Here is a 20414-nt window from a genome sequence, read left to right on the forward strand (position 1 = left end):
TCCACCAGGACCCACCTCCATCGAAGTTCCCCCACAGAAGTTCATCTCACCAGGAGCCACCTCTATTGAAGTCCTTCCATTGAAGTTCATCCCACCAGGACCCACCTCCGTCAGTTCCTCTATTGAAGTTCACCCCACCAGGACCCACCTCCACTGAAGTTCTTCCACTGAACCTCATCCCACCAGTTCCTCCATTGAAGTTCATCCCACCAGGACCCACCTCCATCAGTTCCTCCATTGAAGTTCATCCCACCAGGACCCACCTCCATCAGTTCCTCCACAAAAGTTCATCCCACCAGGACCCACCTCCATCAGTTCCTCCACAAAAGTTCATCCCACCAGGACCCACCTCCATCAGTTCCTCCATTGAAGTCCACCCCACCAGGACCCACCTCCAGCAGTCCACCCCACCAGGAGCCCCCTGCCCGTGTGTCCCCCGGTGTCCCCATGGAGGCGTGGCGGCAGTGCGCCCACTGGCTGGTGGCCGCGCGTGTCCTGCCCGCGGGGCACCGCGCCAGCAGCCCCGGGGGACAGGTGTGGGACCTGGCGCAGGCGCTGCGCGACGGCGTCCTGCTGTGCCACCTGCTGAACGCGCTGCTGCCCCGCGCCGTGCCACCGCGGGACATCTGTCCCCGGCCGCAGATGTCACAGGTGAGTGACACCATGGGGACATTATGGTGACAATGTCCTGCTGTGCCACCTGCTGAACGCGCTGCTGCCCCGCGCCGTGCCACCGCGGGACATCTGTCCCCGGCCGCAGATGTCACAGGTGAGTGACACCATGGGGACATTATGGTGACAATGTCCTGCTGTGCCACCTGCTGAACGCGCTGCTGCCCCGCGCCGTGCCACCGCGGGACATCTGTCCCCGGCCGCAGATGTCACAGGTGAGTGACACCATGGGGACATTATGGTGACAATGTCCTGCTGTGCCACCTGCTGAACGCGCTGCTGCCCCGCGCCGTGCCACCGCGGGACATCTGTCCCCGGCCGCAGATGTCACAGGTGAGTGACACCATGGGGACATTATGGTGACAATGTCCTGCTGTGCCACCTGCTGAACGCGCTGCTGCCCCGCGCCGTGCCACCAAGGGACATCTGTCCCCGGCCGCAGATGTCACAGGTGAGTGACACCATGGGGACAGTGACAGTGCCACCGCGGGACATCTGTCCCCGGCCGCAGATGTCACAGGTGAGTGACACCATGGGGACAAAGGGGACAGTGACAGTGCCACCGCGGGACATCTGTCCCCGGCCGCAGATGTCACAGGTGAGTGACACCATGGGGACAAAGGGGACAGTGACAGTGCCACCGCGGGACATCTGTCCCCGGCCGCAGATGTCACAGGTGAGTGACACCATGGGGACAAAGGGGACAGTGACAGTGCCACCCCGGGACATCTGTCCCTGGCCGCAGATGTCACAGGTGAGTGACACCATGGGGACAGTGACAGTGCCACCCAGGGACATCTGTCCCCGGCCGCAGATGTCACAGGTGAGTGACACCATGGGGACAAAGGGGACAGTGACAGTGCCACCCAGGGACATCTGTCCATGGTCAAAGATGTCACAGGTGAGTGACACCATGGGGACAAAGGGGACAGTGACAGTGCCACCCAGGGACATCTGTCCCCGGCCGCAGATGTCACAGGTGAGTGACACCGTGGGGACAATGGGGATGGGGACAATGATGGTGACAATGGTGGGGTCATTGACGGTAACAGTGACAATGATGGTGGCAATGTCCACGGGGGTGACAATGACAGTGACAGCATCGGTGACAGAGATGGCGTCACCGTCGGTGACAACGGTGGTCACAACCATGGAGACACAAAGACCCTGATTTTGATGGCGACAACGGGAGGTGCCAGTGATGACAAAGGTGACACCGGTGACACTGGTGACACTGGTGACACAGGTGACACAGGTGACACCGGTGACACTGGTGATGGTGACACCGGTGCCACCCCCGTGCCACCGCAGTTCCTGTGCCTGAGGAACATCCGCACCTTCCTGACGGCCTGCGCCGACAAGTTCGGGCTGCCCAAGCACCGGCTCTTCGGCGCCTTCGACCTCTTCGACGTCCAGGACTTCGGCAAGGTGGGACCGGGGCTCCGGCTGTCCACCCCGGGGTCCGTCTGTCCACCCCGGGGTCCGTCTGTCCATCCCGGGGTCCGTCTGTCCACCCCAGGGTCCGTCTGTCCACTCTGGGGTCCGTCTGTCCACCCCGGGGTCCGTCTGTCCACCCCAGGGTCCGGCTGTCCTGGGGGGTGGGCTCGGGGTCCATCTGTCCACCCCGGGGGTCCGTCTGTCCGCCCCGGGGTCCGTCTGTCCACCCCAGGGTCCGTCTGTCCACCCTGGGGTCCGTCTGTCCACCATGGGGTCTGCCTGTCCACCCCAGGGTCCGGCTGTCCTGGGGGGTGGGCTCGGGGTCCATCTGTCCACCCCGGGGGTCCGTCTGTCCACCCTGGGGTCTGTCTGTCCTGAGAGGTGGGCTCGGGGTCCGTCTGTCCAACCCAGGGTCCGGCTGTTCTGGGGGGCACTCAGGGGTCCATCTGTCCACCCTGGGGTCCGTCTGTCCACCCTGGGGTCCGTCTGTCCTGAAGGGTGGGCTCGGGGTCCGTCTGTCCACCCCGGGGTCCGTCTGCCCTGGGAGGCACTTGGGGGTCTGTCTGTCCACCCTGGGGTCCAGCTGTCCTGGGGGCACTCAGGGGTCCGTCTGTCCACCCCAGGGTCCGGTTGTCCACCCCGGGGTCCGTCTGTCCTGGGGGGTGGCACCCGGGTGTCCGGCTGTCCTGGGGGGTGGGCTTGGGGTCCATCTGTCCACCCCGGGGTCCGTCTGTCCACCCCGGGGTCCGTCTGTCCTGAGGGGTGGGCTCGGGGTCCATCTGTCCACCCTGGTGTCCGTCTGTCCTGGGGGGTGGCACCCTGGTGTCCGTCTGTCCTGGGGGCGGCACCCGGGCGTCCGGCTCCCCCCTCAGCGCCCCGATGTCCCCTCGGTGTCCCCAGGTGATCGAGACGCTCTCCACGCTCTCCTGGACGCCCATCGCGCAGAGCAAAGGCTTCACGTGAGTGGACAGGGCCGGGTGTCCATCCCCGAGGGTCCAGAGGTCCAGTTCCCACCTCTGAGGGTCCCAAGTGTCCAGTCCCAGTGTCCAGTCCCTGGTGTCCAGTCCCCTCTCTGAGGGACCCCAGTGTCCAGTCCCTGAGGGTTGCAAATGTCCAGTCCCAGTGTCCAGCCCCGAGGGTCAGCGGTGTCCAGTCCCTCATGGTCAATGGGGTCCAGTTCCCAGGTGTCCAGTCCCTGAGGATCAGGGGTTCCAGTCCCAGTGTCCAGTGCCATGAGGGACCCCAGTGTCCAGCCCCAGTGTCCAGTCCTGACCCTGAGGGTCCCAAGTGTCCAGTCCATGATGTCCAGTCTCTGAGAGACCCCAGTGTCCAGTCCCAGTGTCCAGTGCCATGAGGGACCCCAGTGTCCAGCCCCAGTGTCCAGTCCTGTCCCTGAGGGTCCCAAGTGTCCAGTCCATGATGTCCAGTCTCTGAGAGACCCCAGTGTCCAGTCCCAGTGTCCAGTCCCTGAGGGTCCCAAGTGTCCAGTCCATGATGTCCAGTCCCTGAGGGACCCCAGTGTCCAGTCCCAGTGTCCAGTCCCTGAGGGTCCCAAGTGTCCAGTCCATGATGTCCAGTCTCTGAGAGACCCCAGTGTCCAGTCCCAGTGTCCAGTCCAGTCCCATGAGGGACCCCAGTGTCCAGTCCCAGTGTCCAGTCCCAGTGTCCAGTCCAGTCCCTGAAGGATCCCAGTGTCCAGTCCCAGTGTCCAGTCCCTGAAGGACCCCAGTGTCCAGTCCCTGTGTCCAGTCCAGTCCCTGAAGGATCCCAGTGTCCAGTCCCAGTGTCCAGTCCCAGTGTCCAGTCCAGTCCCATGAGGGACCCCAGTGTCCAGTCCCAGTGTCCAGTCCCAGTGTCCAGTCCAGTCCCATGAGGGACCCCAGTGTCCAGTCCCAGTGTCCAGTCCCAGTGTCCAGTCCAGTCCCTGAAGGATCCCAGTGTCCAGTCCCAGTGTCCAGTCCCTGAGAGACCCCAGTGTCCAGTCCCAGTGTCCAGTCCCAGTGTCCAGTCCCAGTCTCCAGCAGTGTCCAGCCCCAATGTCCAGTCCCAGCGGTCACTCCTGTCCACTCCCAGTGTCCAGTGCCAGTGGTCAGTGATGTCCAGCAGTATCCAGCCCCAGTGTCCCCAGTGTCCAGCAGTGTCCACCCCAGTGTCCCCAGGGTCCAGCAGTGTCCAGCCCCAGTGTCCCCAGTGTCCAGCAGTGTCCAGCAGTGTCCAGCCCCAGTGTCCCCAGTGTCCAGCAGTGTCCACCCCAGTGTCCCCAGTGTCCAGCAGTGTCCAGTCCCAGTGTCCAGCCCAGTGGTCAGTGATGTCCAGCAGTGTCCCCAGTGTCCAGCAGTGTCCAGCCCCAGTGTCCCCAGTGTCCAGCAGTGTCCAGCCCAAGTGTCCAGCAGTGTCCAGCAGTGTCCACCCCAGTGTCCCCAGTGTCCAGCAGTGTCCAGCCCAAGTGTCCAGCAGTGTCCAGCAGTGTCCAGCCCCAGTGTCCCCAGTGTCCAGCAGTGTCCAGTCCCAGTGTCCCCAGTGTCCAGCAGTGTCCAGTCCCAGTGTCCACCCCAGTGGTCAGTGATGTCCAGCAGTGTCCCCAGTGTCCAGCAGTGTCCACCCCAGTGTCCCCAGTGTCCAGCAGTGTCCAGCCCCAGTGTCCAGCAGTGTCCACCCCAGTGGTCAGTGATGTCCAGTAGTGTCCCGAGTGTCCAGCAGTGTCCAGCAGTGTCCTGTCCCAGTGTCCACCCCAGTGGTCAGTGATGTCCAGCAGTGTCCAGCAGTGTCCGGCCGTGTCCCCCAGGCCGTTCCCGTCCGAGGACAGCGTTGGGGACGATGACATTTACAGCGGCCTGTCCGACCTCATCGAGTGAGCACGGGGACACGGGGGACACCGGGGATACTGGGATGTACTGGGGATACTGGGAGACACTGGGGATACTGGGAGGTACTGGGGGATACTGGGACATAATGGGGATACTGGGATGTACTGGGGATACTGGGAGGTACTGGGGATACTGGGATGTACTGGGGGATACTGGGAGACACCGGGGATACTGGGATGTACTGGGGATACTGGGACATACTGGGGCATACTGGAGACACTGGGGACACTGGGAGACACTGGGGATACTGGGATGTACTGGGGGATACTGGGAGGTACTGGGGATACTGGGAGGTACTGGGGACACTGGGATGTACTGGGGATACTGGGAGGTACTGGGGGCACTGGGATGTACTGGGGATACTGGGAGGTACTGGGGATACTGGGAGGTACTGGGGACACTGGGATGTACTGGGGGACACTGGGATGTACTGGGGATACTGGGAGGTACTGGGGATACTGGGAGGTACTGGGGATACTGGGATGTACTGGGGGATACTGGGATGTACTGGGGATACTGGGAGGTACTGGGAGGTACTGGGGATACTGGGATGTACTGGGGACACTGGGATGTACTGGGGGATACTGGGATGTACTGGGGGATACTGGGATGTGCTGGGGGATACTGGGACGTACTGGGGCATACTGGGATGTACTGGGGATACTGGGATGTACTGGGGGATACTGGGAGGTACTGGGGATACTGGGATGTACTGGGGATACTGGGAGGTACTGGGGGATACTGGGATGTACTGGGGATACTGGGATGTACTGGGGATACTGGGACGTACTGGGGATACTGGGATGTACTGGGGATACTGGGATGTACTGGGGGATACTGGGAGGTACTGGGGATACTGGGATGTACTGGGGGATACTGGAGACACTGGGGACACTGGGATGTACTGGAGACACTGGGGACACTGGGATGTACTGGGGATACTGGGAGGTACTGGGAGATACTGGGGATACTGGGAGGTACTGGGGATACTGGGAGGTACTGGGGATACTGGGATGTACTGGGGGATACTGGGAGGTACTGGGGATACTGGGATGTACTGGGGGATACTGGGAGGTACTGGGGATACTGGGATGTACTGGGGGATACTGGGAGGTACTGGGGATACTGGGATGTACTGGGGCATACTGGGATGTACTGGGGGATACTGGGAGGTACTGGGGATACTGGGATGTACTGGGGATACTGGGACATACTGGGGATACTGGAGACACAGGGGATACTGGGATGTACTGGGGATACTGGGATGTACTGGGGGATACTGGGATGTACTGGGAGGTACTGGGGATACTGGGGGATACTGGGATGTACTGGGGATACTGGGATGTACTGGGGATACTGGGATGTACTGGGAGGTACTGGGGATACTGGGGGACACTGGGATGTACTGGGGATACTGGGAGGTACTGGGGATACTGGGATGTACTGGGGATACTGGGATGTACTGGGAGGTACTGGGGATACTGGGGGATACTGGGAGGTACTGGGGATACTGGGATGTACTGGGGCATACTGGGCGTACTGGGGCATACTGGGGCATACTGGAGACACTGGGGATACTGGGATGCACTGGGGATACTGGGAGGTACTGGGGATACTGGGAGGTACTGGGATGTACTGGGGATACTGGGATGTACTGGGGATACTGGGATGTACTGGGATGTACTGGGATGTACTGGGAGGTACTGGGGAAACTGGGGGGTCATTGGGGGATACTGGGGATACTGGGATGTACTGGGAGGTAGTGGGAGGTACTGGGATGTACTGGGGACACTGGGGATACTGGGATGTACTGGGGATACTGGGATGTACTGGGAGGTACTGGGGATACTGAGGGCACTGGGGATGGTGGGATGTACTGGGGACACTGGGGATACTGGGATGTGCTGGGAGGTACTGGGGATACTGGGGATACTGGGGGATACTGAGAGGTACTGGGAGGTACTGGGATGTACTGGGGGATACTGGGGTACTGGGGGTACTGGGGATACTGGGATGTACTGGGAGGTCATTGGGGGTGGCACTGGGGACATTTGGGGACATTTGGGGACAGTCAGGGACATTTGGGGACATTGTGGGGGTTTTGGGGACAATCAGGGACATTTGGGGACAGTCAGGGACATTTGGGGCCATTGTGTGATTTGGGGACATTTGGGGGCCCCCGAGGGATTTCGGGGGGGCTCCGGGGGGGAGTCCCCCAGTGTCCCCAATGTCCCCAATGTCCCCCAATGTCCCCCAATGTCCCCAATGTCCCCAGTGTCCCCAGTGTCCCCAATGTCCCCAATGTCCCCCAATGTCCCCAATGTCCCCAATGTCCCAAATGTCCCCAATGTCCCCCAATGTCCCCAGTGTCCCCAATGTCCCCAGTGTCCCCAGTGTCCCCAGTGTCCCCAATGTCCCCGGTGTCCCCAGTGTCCCCAATGTCCCCAGTGTCCCCAATGCCCCCAATGTCCCCCAATGCCCCCAATGTCCCCCAATGTCCCCAATGTCCCCAATGTCCCCCAGTGTCCCCAATGCCCCCAATGTCCCCCAATGTCCCCAATGTCCCCAATGTCCCCAGTGTCCCCAATATCCTCAATGTCCCCCAATGTCCCCAATGCCCCCGGTGTCCCCAGTGTCCCCAATGTCCCCGGTGTCCCCGCAGTGACACGGCCGAGGAGGACGATGACCTCTACGACTGCGTTGAGGCCGAAGGCGACGACGGCGACGACGTCTACGAGGACCTGATGAGGGTGGAGCCGCCCCCGGCCGCGGTGGGTGCGACCCGCGCCCCAAAAACACCCGGGACACCCCAAAATAGAGCTGGGACACCCCAAAAATACCCAGGACACCCCAAAAAACACCCGGGACACCCCAAAATAGAGCTGGGACACCCCAAAAATACCCAGGACACCCCAAAAAACACCCGGGACACCCCAAAATAGAGCTGGGACACCCCAAAAATACCCAGGACACCCCAAAAAACACCCGGGACACCCCAAAATAGAGCTGGGACACCCCAAAAATACCCAGGACACCCCAAAAAACACCCGGGACACCCCAAAATAGAGCTGGGACACCCCAAAAATACCCAGGACACCCCAAAAAACACCCGGGACACCCCAAAATAGAGCTGGGACACCCCAAAAATACCCAGGACACCCCAAAAAACACCCGGGACACCCCAAAATAGAGCTGGGACACCCCAAAAATACCCAGGACACCCCAAAAAACACCCGGGACACCCCAAAATAGAGCTGGGACACCCCAAAAATACCCAGGACACCCCAAAAAACACCCGGGACACCCCAAAATAGAGCTGGGACACCCCAAAAATACCCAGGACACCCCAAAAAACACCCGGGACACCCCAAAATAGAGCTGGGACACCCCAAAAATACCCAGGACACCCCAAAAAACACCCGGGACACCCCAAAATAGAGCTGGGACACCCCAAAAATACCCAGGACACCCCAAAAAACACCCGGGACACCCCAAAATAGAGCTGGGACACCCCAAAAATTCCCAGGACACCCCAAAAACCACCCGGGACACCCCAAAATAGAGCTGGGACACCCCAAAAACACCTGGGAATCCCCAAAAATATCTGAGAACCACCCCAAATATCTGGGAACCCCAAAAAGAGTTGAGAATGCCCCAAAAATACCTGGGACACCCCAAAATAGAGATGGGACACCCCAAAATAGAGCTGGGAACCCCCAAAAACACCTGGGAACCCCAAAAAATACCTGAGACACTCCAAAAACACCCGGGACACCCCAAAAACAGAGCTGGGAACCCCAAAATAGAACTGGGAACCCCCAAAAACACCTGGGACACACCAAAAACACCTGGGACACCCCAAAAAATACCTGGGACACTCCAAAATAGAGCTGGGAACCCCAGAAACAGAGCTGAGAACCCCAAAAATAGCTGGGACATCCCAAAATATAGAGCTGGGACACCCCAAAAATAGATGGGACCCCCAAAAATAGCTGGGACACCCAAAAAACACCTGGGAACCCCCAAAAATACCTGAGACACCCCCAAAAACAGCTGGGACACCCCCAAAAAATAACTGGGAGGTCCCAAAAGTACTTGGAAACACCCCAAAAAGAGATGGGAATCCCCAAAATATCTGGGAACCCCAAAAAATACCTGGGACACTCCAAAAAAACACCTGGGACACCCCAAAAATAGATGGGAGCCCCAAAACCAGAACTGGGAACCCCAAAAATAGATGGGAGCCCCAAAACCAGAACTGGGAACCCCAAAAATAGATGGGAGCCCCAAAATAGAACTGGGACACCCCCAAACACAGCTGGGACACCCCAAAAAACAGATGGGAACCCCCAAAGATACCTGATTGTCCCCTCTGTCCCCTGTGTCCTCTGTGTCCCCTGTGTCCCCACAGAAGAGGAGGGTTCCTGATTGTCCCCAGTGTCCCCAATGTCCCTGATGTCCCCTGTGTCACCTGTGTCCCCACAGAACGGGGGAAGAGCTGATTGTCCCCTCTGTCCCCTGTGTCCCCAATGTCCCCGATGTCCCCTCTGTCCCCAGTGTCCCCTCCATCCCCAATGTCCCTTGTGTCCCCACAGAAGGGGGGCAGAGCTGATTGTCCCCTGTGTCCCCTGTGTCCCCAATGTCCCTGACGTCCCCATGTCGTCACAGAAGAGCGGGTTCCTGGTTGTCCCCTTGTCCCCTGTGTCCCCTGTGTCCCCAATGTCCCCAATGTCCCCAATGTCCCCTGTGTCCCCAATGTCCCCAATGTCCCCTGTGTCCCCAGTGTCCCCTCTGTCCCCAATGTCCCCAATGTCCCCTGTGTCCCCAGTGTCCCCTCTGTCCCCAATGTCCCCTGTGTCCCCACAGAAGGGGGGTAGAGCTGATTGTCCCCTCTGTCCCCTGGGTCCCCTTGTCCCCTGACACAGGGGACACACAAGGGGGTGGCTGTCCCCTGTGTCCCCTTGTCCCCTCTGTCCTCTTGTCCCCATGTCCCCACAGAAGGGGGGTTCCTGATTGTCTCCGAATGTTCCCACTGTCCCCAATGTCCCGAATGTCCCCTTGTCCCCACAGAACGGGGGATTCCTGATTGTCCCCACTGTCCCCATGTCCCCACAGAAAGGAGGAGGTTCCTGACTGTCCCCTTGTCCTCAGTGTCCCCAATGTCCCCTGATGTCCCCTGTGTCCCCTGTGTCCCCTGTGTCCCCTGTGTCCCCACTGTCCCCATGTCCCCACAGAAGGCGGGATGCTCCTGATTGTCCCCTGTGTCCCCAGTGTCCTCACTGTCCTCACTGTCCCCTCTGTCCCCTCTGTCCCCAATGTCCCCACATCCCCACAGAAGGGTGGGTTCCTGATTGTCCCCTTGTCCCCTCTGTCCCCTTGTCCTCTGTGTCCCCATGTGCCCACTGTCCCTGATGTCCCCGTGTCCCCACAGAAGGGGAGGTTTCTGACTGTCCCCAGTGTCCCCAGTGTCCCCTGCGTCCCTGATGTCCCCAATGTCCCCAATCCCCCCAATGTCCCCGATGTCCCCCATGTCCCCTCTGTCCCCAATGTCCCCAATGTCCCCACAGAAGGGGGCCGTGGACCGGCGACTCTGCTGCCTCCAGGAGCTGCGGCAGACGGAGGAGAGATACACGGAGACCCTGGAGTCCATCTGCCAGGTGGGACACTGGGGACATTGGGGACATTGGGGACATTGGGGACATTGGGGACATGGAGACCCTGGAGTCCATCTGCCAGGTGGGACACTGGGGACATTGAGGACATTGGGGGGATATTGGGAACACTGGGGACACTGGGACACTGGGGACAAGGGGGACACTGGGGACACTGGGACACTGGGGACACTGGGGACAAGGGGGACATTGGGGACATTGGGGACAGTGGGGACATTGGGGACATTGGGGGCATTGGGGACATCAGGGGCATTGGGTACACGGAGACCCTGGAGTCCATCTGCCAGGTGGCAACACCTTGGGGACATTGGGGACAATGGGGACATTGGGGACATTGGGGACACTGGGAGGATTGGGGACATTGGTGACAGTGGGGGCATTGGGGACACTGGGGGCACTGGGGACAGAGGTGGCCTCCCAGTGCTCCCAGTAAGGCACGGTGTCCTCCAATGTCCCCTGGTGTCCCCTGGTGTCCCCTGATGTCCCCCAATGTCCCCCGGTGTCCCCAGCACTTCCTGCGGCCGCTGCGGCACTTCCTGAGCCCCCGGGACATGGAGAGCGTCTTCATCAACGTGGAGGTGACAATGACAGAGGGACAATGACCAATGACACCAGTGACACCAGTGACACTGACCAGTAACACCAGTGACACCAGTGACACCAGTGATGGGGAGGTGACAGTGACAATGGGGACAGGGGACATGGGGACATGGAGAGCGACTTCATCAACGTGGAGGTGACAGTGACAGGGGACGGGGGACATGGGGACAGGGGGACAGAGGGACATGGGACATGGGGACATGGAGAGTGTCTTCATCAACGTGGAGGTGACAGTGGGGACAGGGGACATGGGGACAGGGGGACAGGGGACATGGGACACCAGGACATGGGGACTCTGACCAGTGACACTGAGCAATGACACTGATCAGTGACACCGGTGACATGGAGGTGACAGTGACAATGGGGACAGGGGGACAGGGGGACATGGGGACAGGGGGACATGGAGAGCGTCTTCATCTACGTGGAGGGGACAATGACAGGGGGACAGGGGGACACTGACCAGTGACACCAGTGACACCAGTGATGGGGAGGTGACAGTGACAATGGGGACATGGGACAGGGGGACATGGAGAGCGTCTTCATCAACATGGAGGGGACAATGACAGGGGACGGGGGACAGGGGGACAGGGGGACAGAGGGACATGGGACATGGAGAGTGTCTTCATCAACGTGGAGGTGACAGTGGGGACACAGGGACAATGGGGACACCAGGACATGGGGACTCTGACCAGTGACACTGAGCAATGACACTGATCAGTGACACCGGTGACATGGAGGTGACAGTGACAATGGGGACAGAGGGACACCGGGACATGGGGACAGGGGGACATGGAGAGCGTCTTCATCAACGTGGAGGTGACAGTGACAGGGACAGGGGACATGGGGACAGAGGGACATGAGACATGGGGACGTGGAAAGCATCTTCATCAACGTGGAGGTGACAGTGGGGACACAGGGACAATGGGGACACCAGGACAGGGGACATGGGGACATGGAGAGCATCTTCATCAATGTGGAGGTGACAATGGGGACTTGGGGACTTGTTGACATTGACCAGTGACACTGACAGGTGACACCAGTGACATCAGTGACACCAGTGACGGGGAGGTGACGGTGACAATGGGGACAGGGGGACAGGGGGACACTGACCAGTGACACCAGTGACACCAGTGACCCTTCCCAGCACTCCCAGTACCCCCCCACTGTTCCCAGTAACCTCCCGAACTCTCCTATTGCTCCCAGTGCTCCCAGTGCTCCCAGTCTGTTCCCAGTCCATTCCCAGTCCGTTCCCAGTGTTCCCAGTCCATTCCCAGTACTCCCAGTGCTCCCAGTGCCCATTCCCAGTCCATTCCCAGTGCTCCCAGTAACCCCAGTCCGTTCCCAGCGTTCCCAGTGCTCCCAGTAATCCCAGTACATTCGCAGGAGCTGCTGGGGCTCTCCCAGTGCTCCCAGTCCATTCCCAGTCCCCATTCCCAGCGCTCCCAGTGCTCCCAGTCCATTCCCAGCGCTCCCAGTCCCTCCCAGTAACCCCAGTTCCCTCTCTCAGGAGCTGCTGGGGCTCTCCCAGTGCTCCCAGTCCATTCCCAGTCCATTCCCAGCGCTCCCAGCGCTCCCAGTGCTCCCAGTGCTCCCAGTAACCCCAGTCCGTTCCCTGCAGGAGCTGCGGGGACACTCCCAGTGCTCCCAGTCCATTCCCAGTCTATTCCCAGTGCTCCCAGCGCTCCCAGTGCTCCCAGTGCATTCCCAGTCCATTCCCAGCGCTCCCAGTCCCTCCCAGTAACCCCAGTTCCCTCTCTCAGGAGCTGCTGGGGCTCTCCCAGTGCTCCCAGTCCATTCCCAGTCCCCATTCCCAGCGCTCCCAGTGCTCCCAGTCCATTCCCAATCCCCATTCCCAGTGCTCCCAGTGCTCCCAGTCCGCTCCCAGTCCCTCCCAGTAACCCCAGTCCGTTCCCTCTCCCAGGAGCTGCTGGGGCTCTCCCAGTGCTCCCAGTCCATTCCCAGCGCTCCCAGTCCCTCCCAGTAACCCCAGTTCCCTCTCTCAGGAGCTGCTGGGACACTCCCAGTGCTCCCAGTCCATTCCCAGTCCATTCCCAGCGCTCCCAGTGCTCCCAGTGCTCCCAGTAACCCCAGTCCGTTCCCTCCCCCAGGAGCTGCTGGGACACTCCCAGTGCTCCCAGTCCATTCCCAGTCCCCATTCCCAGCGCTCCCAGTGCTCCCAGTCCATTCCCAGTCCCCATTCCCAGCGCTCCCAGTGCTCCCAGTCCATTCCCAGTCCATTCCCAGCGCTCCCAGCGCTCCCAGTGCTCCCAGTAACCCCAGTCCGTTCCCTCCCCCAGGAGCTGCTGGGGCTCTCCCAGTGCTCCCAGTCCATTCCCAGTCCCCATTCCCAGCGCTCCCAGTGCTCCCAGTCCGCTCCCAGCGCTCCCAGTCCCTCCCAGTAACCCCAGTTCGCTCTCTCAGGAGCTGCTGGGGCTCTCCCAGTGCTCCCAGTCCATTCCCAATCCCCATTCCCAGTGCTCCCAGTGCTCCCAGTCCGCTCCCAGCGCTCCCAGTCCCTCCCAGTAACCCCAGTTCGCTCTCTCAGGAGCTGCTGGGGCTCTCCCAGTGCTCCCAGTCCATTCCCAGTCCCCATTCCCAGTGCTCCCAGTGCTCCCAGTCCATTCCCAGCGCTCCCAGTCCCTCCAAGTAACCCCAGTTCGCTCTCTCAGGAGCTGCTGGGACACTCCCAGTGCTCCCAGTGCCCATTCCCAGTCCATTCCCAGTGCTCCCAGTGTTCCCAATTCGCTCCCAGTAACCCCAGTCCCCTCTCTCAGGAGCTGCTGGGGCTCTCCCAGTGCTCCCAGTGCCCATTCCCAGTCCATTCCCAGCGCTCCCAGTCCCTCCCAGTAACCCCAGTTCCCTCTCTCAGGAGCTGCTGGGACACTCCCAGTGCTCCCAGTCCATTCCCAGTCCATTCCCAGCGCTCCCAGTGCTCCCAGTGCTCCCAGTAACCCCAGTCCGTTCCCTCCCCCAGGAGCTGCTGGGACACTCCCAGTGCTCCCAGTCCATTCCCAGTCCCCATTCCCAGCGCTCCCAGTGCTCCCAGTCCATTCCCAGTCCATTCCCAGCGCTCCCAGTGCTCCCAGTGCTCCCAGTAACCCCAGTCCGTTCCCTCCCCCAGGAGCTGCTGGGGCTCTCCCAGTGCTCCCAGTCCATTCCCAGTCCCCATTCCCAGCGCTCCCAGTGCTCCCAGTCCGCTCCCAGCGCTCCCAGTCCCTCCCAGTAACCCCAGTTCGCTCTCTCAGGAGCTGCTGGGGCTCTCCCAGTGCTCCCAGTCCATTCCCAGTCCCCATTCCCAGTGCTCCCAGTGCTCCCAGTCCATTCCCAGCGCTCCCAGTCCCTCCCAGTAACCCCAGTTTGCTCTCTCAGGAGCTGCTGGGACACTCCCAGTGCTCCCAGTCCATTCCCAGTCCCCATTCCCAGCGCTCCCAGTGCTCCCAGTGCATTCCCAGTCCATTCCCAGCGCTCCCAGTCCCTCCCAGTAACCCCAGTTCCCTCTCTCAGGAGCTGCTGGGGCTCTCCCAGTGCTCCCAGTCCATTCCCAGTCCCCATTCCCAGTGCTCCCAGTGCTCCCAGTCCATTCCCAATCCCCATTCCCAGTGCTCCCAGTGCTCCCAGTCCGCTCCCAGTCCCTCCCAGTAACCCCAGTCCGTTCCCTCTCCCAGGAGCTGCTGGGGCTCTCCCAGTGCTCCCAGTCCATTCCCAGCGCTCCCAGTCCCTCCCAGTAACCCCAGTTCCCTCTCTCAGGAGCTGCTGGGACACTCCCAGTGCTCCCAGTCCATTCCCAGTCCATTCCCAGCGCTCCCAGTGCTCCCAGTGCTCCCAGTAACCCCAGTCCGTTCCCTCCCCCAGGAGCTGCTGGGACACTCCCAGTGCTCCCAGTCCATTCCCAGTCCCCATTCCCAGCGCTCCCAGTGCTCCCAGTCCATTCCCAGTCCATTCCCAGCGCTCCCAGTGCTCCCAGTGCTCCCAGTAACCCCAGTCCGTTCCCTCCCCCAGGAGCTGCTGGGGCTCTCCCAGTGCTCCCAGTCCATTCCCAGTCCATTCCCAGCGCTCCCAGTGCTCCCAGTCCGCTCCCAGCGCTCCCAGTCCCTCCCAGTAACCCCAGTTCGCTCTCTCAGGAGCTGCTGGGGCTCTCCCAGTGCTCCCAGTCCATTCCCAATCCCCATTCCCAGTGCTCCCAGTGCTCCCAGTCCGCTCCCAGCGCTCCCAGTCCCTCCCAGTAACCCCAGTTCGCTCTCTCAGGAGCTGCTGGGGCTCTCCCAGTGCTCCCAGTCCATTCCCAGTCCCCATTCCCAGTGCTCCCAGTGCTCCCAGTCCATTCCCAGCGCTCCCAGTCCCTCCCAGTAACCCCAGTTTGCTCTCTCAGGAGCTGCTGGGACACTCCCAGTGCTCCCAGTGCCCATTCCCAGTCCATTCCCAGTGCTCCCAGTGTTCCCAATTCGCTCCCAGTAACCCCAGTCCCCTCTCTCAGGAGCTGCTGGGGCTCTCCCAGTGCTCCCAGTGCCCATTCCCAGTCCATTCCCAGCGCTCCCAGTCCCTCCCAGTAACCCCAGTTCCCTCTCTCAGGAGCTGCTGGGACACTCCCAGTGCTCCCAGTCCATTCCCAGTCCATTCCCAGCGCTCCCAGTGCTCCCAGTGCTCCCAGTAACCCCAGTCCGTTCCCTCCCCCAGGAGCTGCTGGGACACTCCCAGTGCTCCCAGTCCATTCCCAGTCCCCATTCCCAGCGCTCCCAGTGCTCCCAGTCCATTCCGAGTCCCCATTCCCAGCGCTCCCAGTGCTCCCAGTCCATTCCCAGTCCATTCCCAGCGCTCCCAGTGCTCCCAGTGCTCCCAGTAACCCCAGTCCGTTCCCTCCCCCAGGAGCTGCTGGGGCTCTCCCAGTGCTCCCAGTCCATTCCCAGTCCCCATTCCCAGCGCTCCCAGTGCTCCCAGTCCGCTCCCAGCGCTCCCAGTCCCTCCCAGTAACCCCAGTTCGCTCTCTCAGGAGCTGCTGGGGCTCTCCCAGTGCTCCCAGTCCATTCCCAGTCCCCATTCCCAGTGCTCCCAGTGCTCCCAGTCCATTCCCAATCCCCATTCCCAGTGCTCCCAGTGCTCCCAGTCCGCTCCCAGTCCCTCCCAGTAACCCCAGTCCGTTCCCTCTCCCAGGAGCTGCTGGGGCTCTCCCAGTGCTCCCAGTCCATTCCCAGCGCTCCCAGTCCCTCCCAGTAACCCCAGTTCCCTCTCTCAGGAGCTGCTGGGACACTCCCAGTGCTCCCAGTCCATTCCCAGTCCATTCCCAGCGCTCCCAGTGCTCCCAGTCCATTCCCAGCGCTCCCAGTCCCTCCCAGTAACCCCAGTTTGCTCTCTCAGGAGCTGCTGGGACACTCCCAGTGCTCCCAGTGCCCATTCCCAGTCCATTCCCAGTGCTCCCAGTGTTCCCAATTCGCTCCCAGTAACCCCAGTCCCCTCTCTCAGGAGCTGCTGGGGCTCTCCCATTGCTCCCAGTCCATTCCCAATCCCCATTCCCAGTGCTCCCAGTCCATTCCCAGCGCTCCCAGTCCCTCCCAGTAACCCCAGTTCGCTCTCTCAGGAGCTGCTGGGGCTCTCCCAGTGCTCCCAGTCCATTCCCAGTCCATTCCCAGCGCTCCCAGTGCTCCCAGTGCTCCCAGTCCATTCCCAGCGCTCCCAGTCCCTCCCAGTAACCCCAGTTCGCTCTCTCAGGAGCTGCTGGGGCTCTCCCAGTGCTCCCAGTGCCCATTCCCAGTCCCTCCCAGTAACCCCAGTCCGTCCCCCGCAGGAGCTGCTGGGGCTCCATCGCCGTTTCCTGGGGGAGCTCCGGGGGGCGCTGGGGGGGCCCGGGGGGGGGCGGGCGCTGCCCCCCCTGTTCCTGCAGTACAAGGAGAGGTACGGGGGCGGGGGGGGGGGGCTTGGGGGGATTTTGGGGCGATTTCGGGGGGTCCTGGGGGGGTTTGGGCGGTCCTGGGGGGATTTGGGGACATCTGGGGGGGGGGGTCCTGAGGGGATTCAGGGGGATTTGGGGGAATTTTTGGGGAGGTCCTGAGGGGGATTTCGGGGGTCATGGGTGGCTTTTGGGGAGGACCCAGGGGGTTCTGAGGATAATTTGGGGGGTCTTGGGGGGATTTGGGGGGTCCTGAGGGTGTTTGGGGGGGGGTCAGGAGGGGATTTTGGGGGGGGCCGGGGGGCAGCGGGCGCTGCCCCCGGGGGCTTGGGGGGTCCGGGGGTGGGGGTTTGGGGCGATTCTGGGGGGTTCTGGGGGGGTTTGGGGGGTCCCGAGAGGGTCTTGGGGGGATTTTAGGGGGTCCTGAGGGGATTTAGGGGGATTTGGGGGGATTTTGGGGGCGGAATTGGGAGGTTCGGGGGGTCTGGGGGTGGGGGTTTGGGGCGATTTTGGGGGGTCCTGAAGGCATTTGGGGGGATTTGGGAGCAGTTTTGGAGGGTCCTGGGGGGGATTTAGGGGAGTTCTGGGGCCTCTTGGGGAGAATTTGGGGGCGATTCTGGGGGGATTTCGGGGGGTTTGGGGGTCCTGGGGGAATTTGGGGGGCGATGTGGGGAGGGGGCGGGGGAGCTTGGAAGGGTTTGGGGGTCCTGGGGGGGGGGATTTTGGGGGTTTTGGGGGGGGATCTGTGGGGTTTCAAGGGGGCCCTGAGGGGATTTGGGGGGGTCCAGGGGGTCTTGGGGGGTTATGGGGGGAATTTGGGGGCGATTTGGGGGGGTTTGGGGAGGTCCTGAGGGGAATTTGGAGGGGTCTTGGGAGATTTAGGGGGATTTTGGGGGGTCCGGAGAGGATTAAGGGGGGGAATTTGGGGGGTCCTGAGAAGGATTTGGGGGTCACTGGGTGGGGGGATTTGGGTGGATTTTAAGCAGATAATTGTTTTTTTAAGTTTGCGTGAATTTTGTTGGATTTTGGGTGAATTTTGTTGGATTTTGGGTGAATTTTGTCGGATTTTGGGGTTTCCACCCCAGGTTCCTGCTGTACGGCCGTTACTGCAGCCGGGTGGATTTTTGTTGGATTTTGTTGGATTTTGGACAATTTTTAAAATTTATTTTGTGTGAATTTTGTTGGATTTTGTGAGAATTTTGGTGAATTTTGGGTGAATTTTGTCAGATTTTGTTAGATTTTGGGTTTCCATGGCAGGTTCCTCCACTACAGCCACTACTGCAGCCAGGTGGATTTTGGGTGAATTTTGTTGCATTTTGGGTAATTTTGTTGAATTTGGGTGAATTTTGTCGGATTTTGGGTGAATTTTGTTGGATTTTGTTGGATTTTGGATGAATTTGGGTCGATTTTGAGTGAATTTGGGGCGAATTTTGTCGGATTTGGGGTTTCCACACTAGGTTCCTGCTCTACGACCATTACTGCAGCAGGTGGATTTTGTTGGATTTTGGGTGGATTTGTTGGATTTTGGGCAGATTTCCGTTGTATTTTTTTAAATTTTGGCATGAATTTTGTTGGAATTTTGCGAATTTTGTCAGATTTTGGGTTAATTTGGGGTGATTTGGGGTTTCCCCTCCCAGGTTCCTGCTGTACGGCCGCTACTGCAGCCAGGTGGATTTGGGGTGGATTTTGGTGGATTTGTCAGATTTTTTAAATTTTTGTAGCAATTTTGTTGGAATTTGGTTAATTTTGAGTGAATTTTTGGGTTAATTTTGTTTGATTTTGGGTTTCCCCCCAGGTTCCTTCTCTGCAGCCGTTACTGCAGCCAGGTGGATTTTGGGGAGGATTTCCATGAATTCTTTTGATTTTTCTTTGAATTTTTTTTGATTTTGCATGAATTTTGTAGGATTTTGGGTGAATTTTGTTGGATTTGGGTTAATTTGGGGTGATTTTGGGTTTCCATGTCAGGTTCCTGCTGTACGGCCGCTACTGCAGCCAGGTGGATTTGGGTGGATTTTGTTGGATTTTGGATGAATTTTTTTGGAATTTTGTGTGAATTTTGTTGGCTTTTGTTGGATTTTGGGTGAATTTTGTTGGATTTTGGGTTAATTTGGATGATTTTGGGTTTCCATGTCAGGTTCCTGCTGTACGGCCGCTACTGCAGCCAGGTGGATTTTGGGTGGATTTTGTTGAATTTTGGGTGGATTTTGTTGATTTTGGGCAGATTTCCATTGTGTTTTTTCAAATTTTGGCGTGAATTTTGTTGGAATTTTTGTGAATTTTGTCAGATTTTGGGTTACTTTGGTTGATTTTGTGTTCACACCCAGGTTCCTGCTGTACGGCCGCTACTGCAGCCAGGTGGATTTTGGGTGGATTTTGGTGGATTTTGGATGCATTTTTTTGGAATTTTGTGTGAATTTTGTTGGATTTGTTGGAATTTGGTTGATTTTGGGTGAATTTTTGTTGATTTTGGGTTCCCCTCAGGTTCCTGCTGTACGGCCGCTACTGCAGCCAGGTGGAAGCGGCCGCGCGGCGCCTGGACCAGCTCTCCACCTGCACCGACCTGCGCATGAAGCTCCAGGTGAGACCCAAAAAACACCAAAACCGCCCCAAAATCCCTCCCGACCTCTCCATGAACCCCCCAAAATCCCAACCCACAGCCAGAACACCCAAAAACCCCCAAAAATCCAACAAAATCTCCCCGCAAAGCTCCAGGTGAGCCCCAAAAAACCCAAAATCCAAAAAATCCCTAAAAATCCCCCAAAATCTTCTCCCAAAACTCCCCATGAAGCTCAAGGTAGGCCTCAAAAAACCCAAAAATCCCAAATGGCCCCAAAGTGACCCCAATGTCCCCGATGACCCCAAAGTGACCCCAAATTGCCCTAAATGACTCCAAACAGCCCAAACTGACCCTTAATCACCCCAAAGTCCCTGCTGACCCCAAACTGATTCCAAAAGACCCCAAACTGCCCCAAAGTGACCCCAAAACCCCTAAACTGACCCTAAACTGACCCCAATTACCCCAAATGTCCCCAATGTGAGCCCGAATTACCCCAAATTGACGGCAAAGTGACCCCAAACTGACCCCAAAGTGACCAAAAGTGACCCCAAAGTGCCCCCAAAAAACCATGAACTGAACCTAAAGTGACCCTAAATGACCCAATGACCCCAAATGACCCCAAAGCTCCCCCAAAAAAACCCTAAACTGACCCCAAATGTCCCTAAAGTGACCCCCAAGTGACCCCAATATCCTCAAAGTGATCCCAAACTGACCCAAACGGATACTAA

General features: G+C 59.4%; 1 protein-coding gene across 1 annotated transcript; it reads left to right on the forward strand.

Annotated features, from left to right (window-relative positions):
- Positions 1–447: 447 nt before the first annotated feature.
- On the forward strand, positions 448–19707 carry LOC128950516 (proto-oncogene vav-like; the record flags this gene model as incomplete). Its single annotated transcript, XM_054295385.1, has 9 exons — positions 448–651; positions 1984–2100; positions 3010–3068; positions 4895–4960; positions 7639–7747; positions 10544–10633; positions 11158–11226; positions 17028–17134; positions 19611–19707. Coding segments are annotated over exons 1-9 (918 nt in total), but the record flags the coding sequence as incomplete, so codon positions are not given.
- Positions 19708–20414: the final 707 nt, after the last annotated feature.

The sequence above is a fragment of the Melozone crissalis genome, unplaced genomic scaffold (assembly GCF_028551555.1).
Source record: "Melozone crissalis strain CALT ecotype California unplaced genomic scaffold, PUWL_Pcris_2 ptg000688l_1, whole genome shotgun sequence".
Lineage (NCBI taxonomy): Eukaryota > Metazoa > Chordata > Aves > Passeriformes > Passerellidae > Melozone > Melozone crissalis.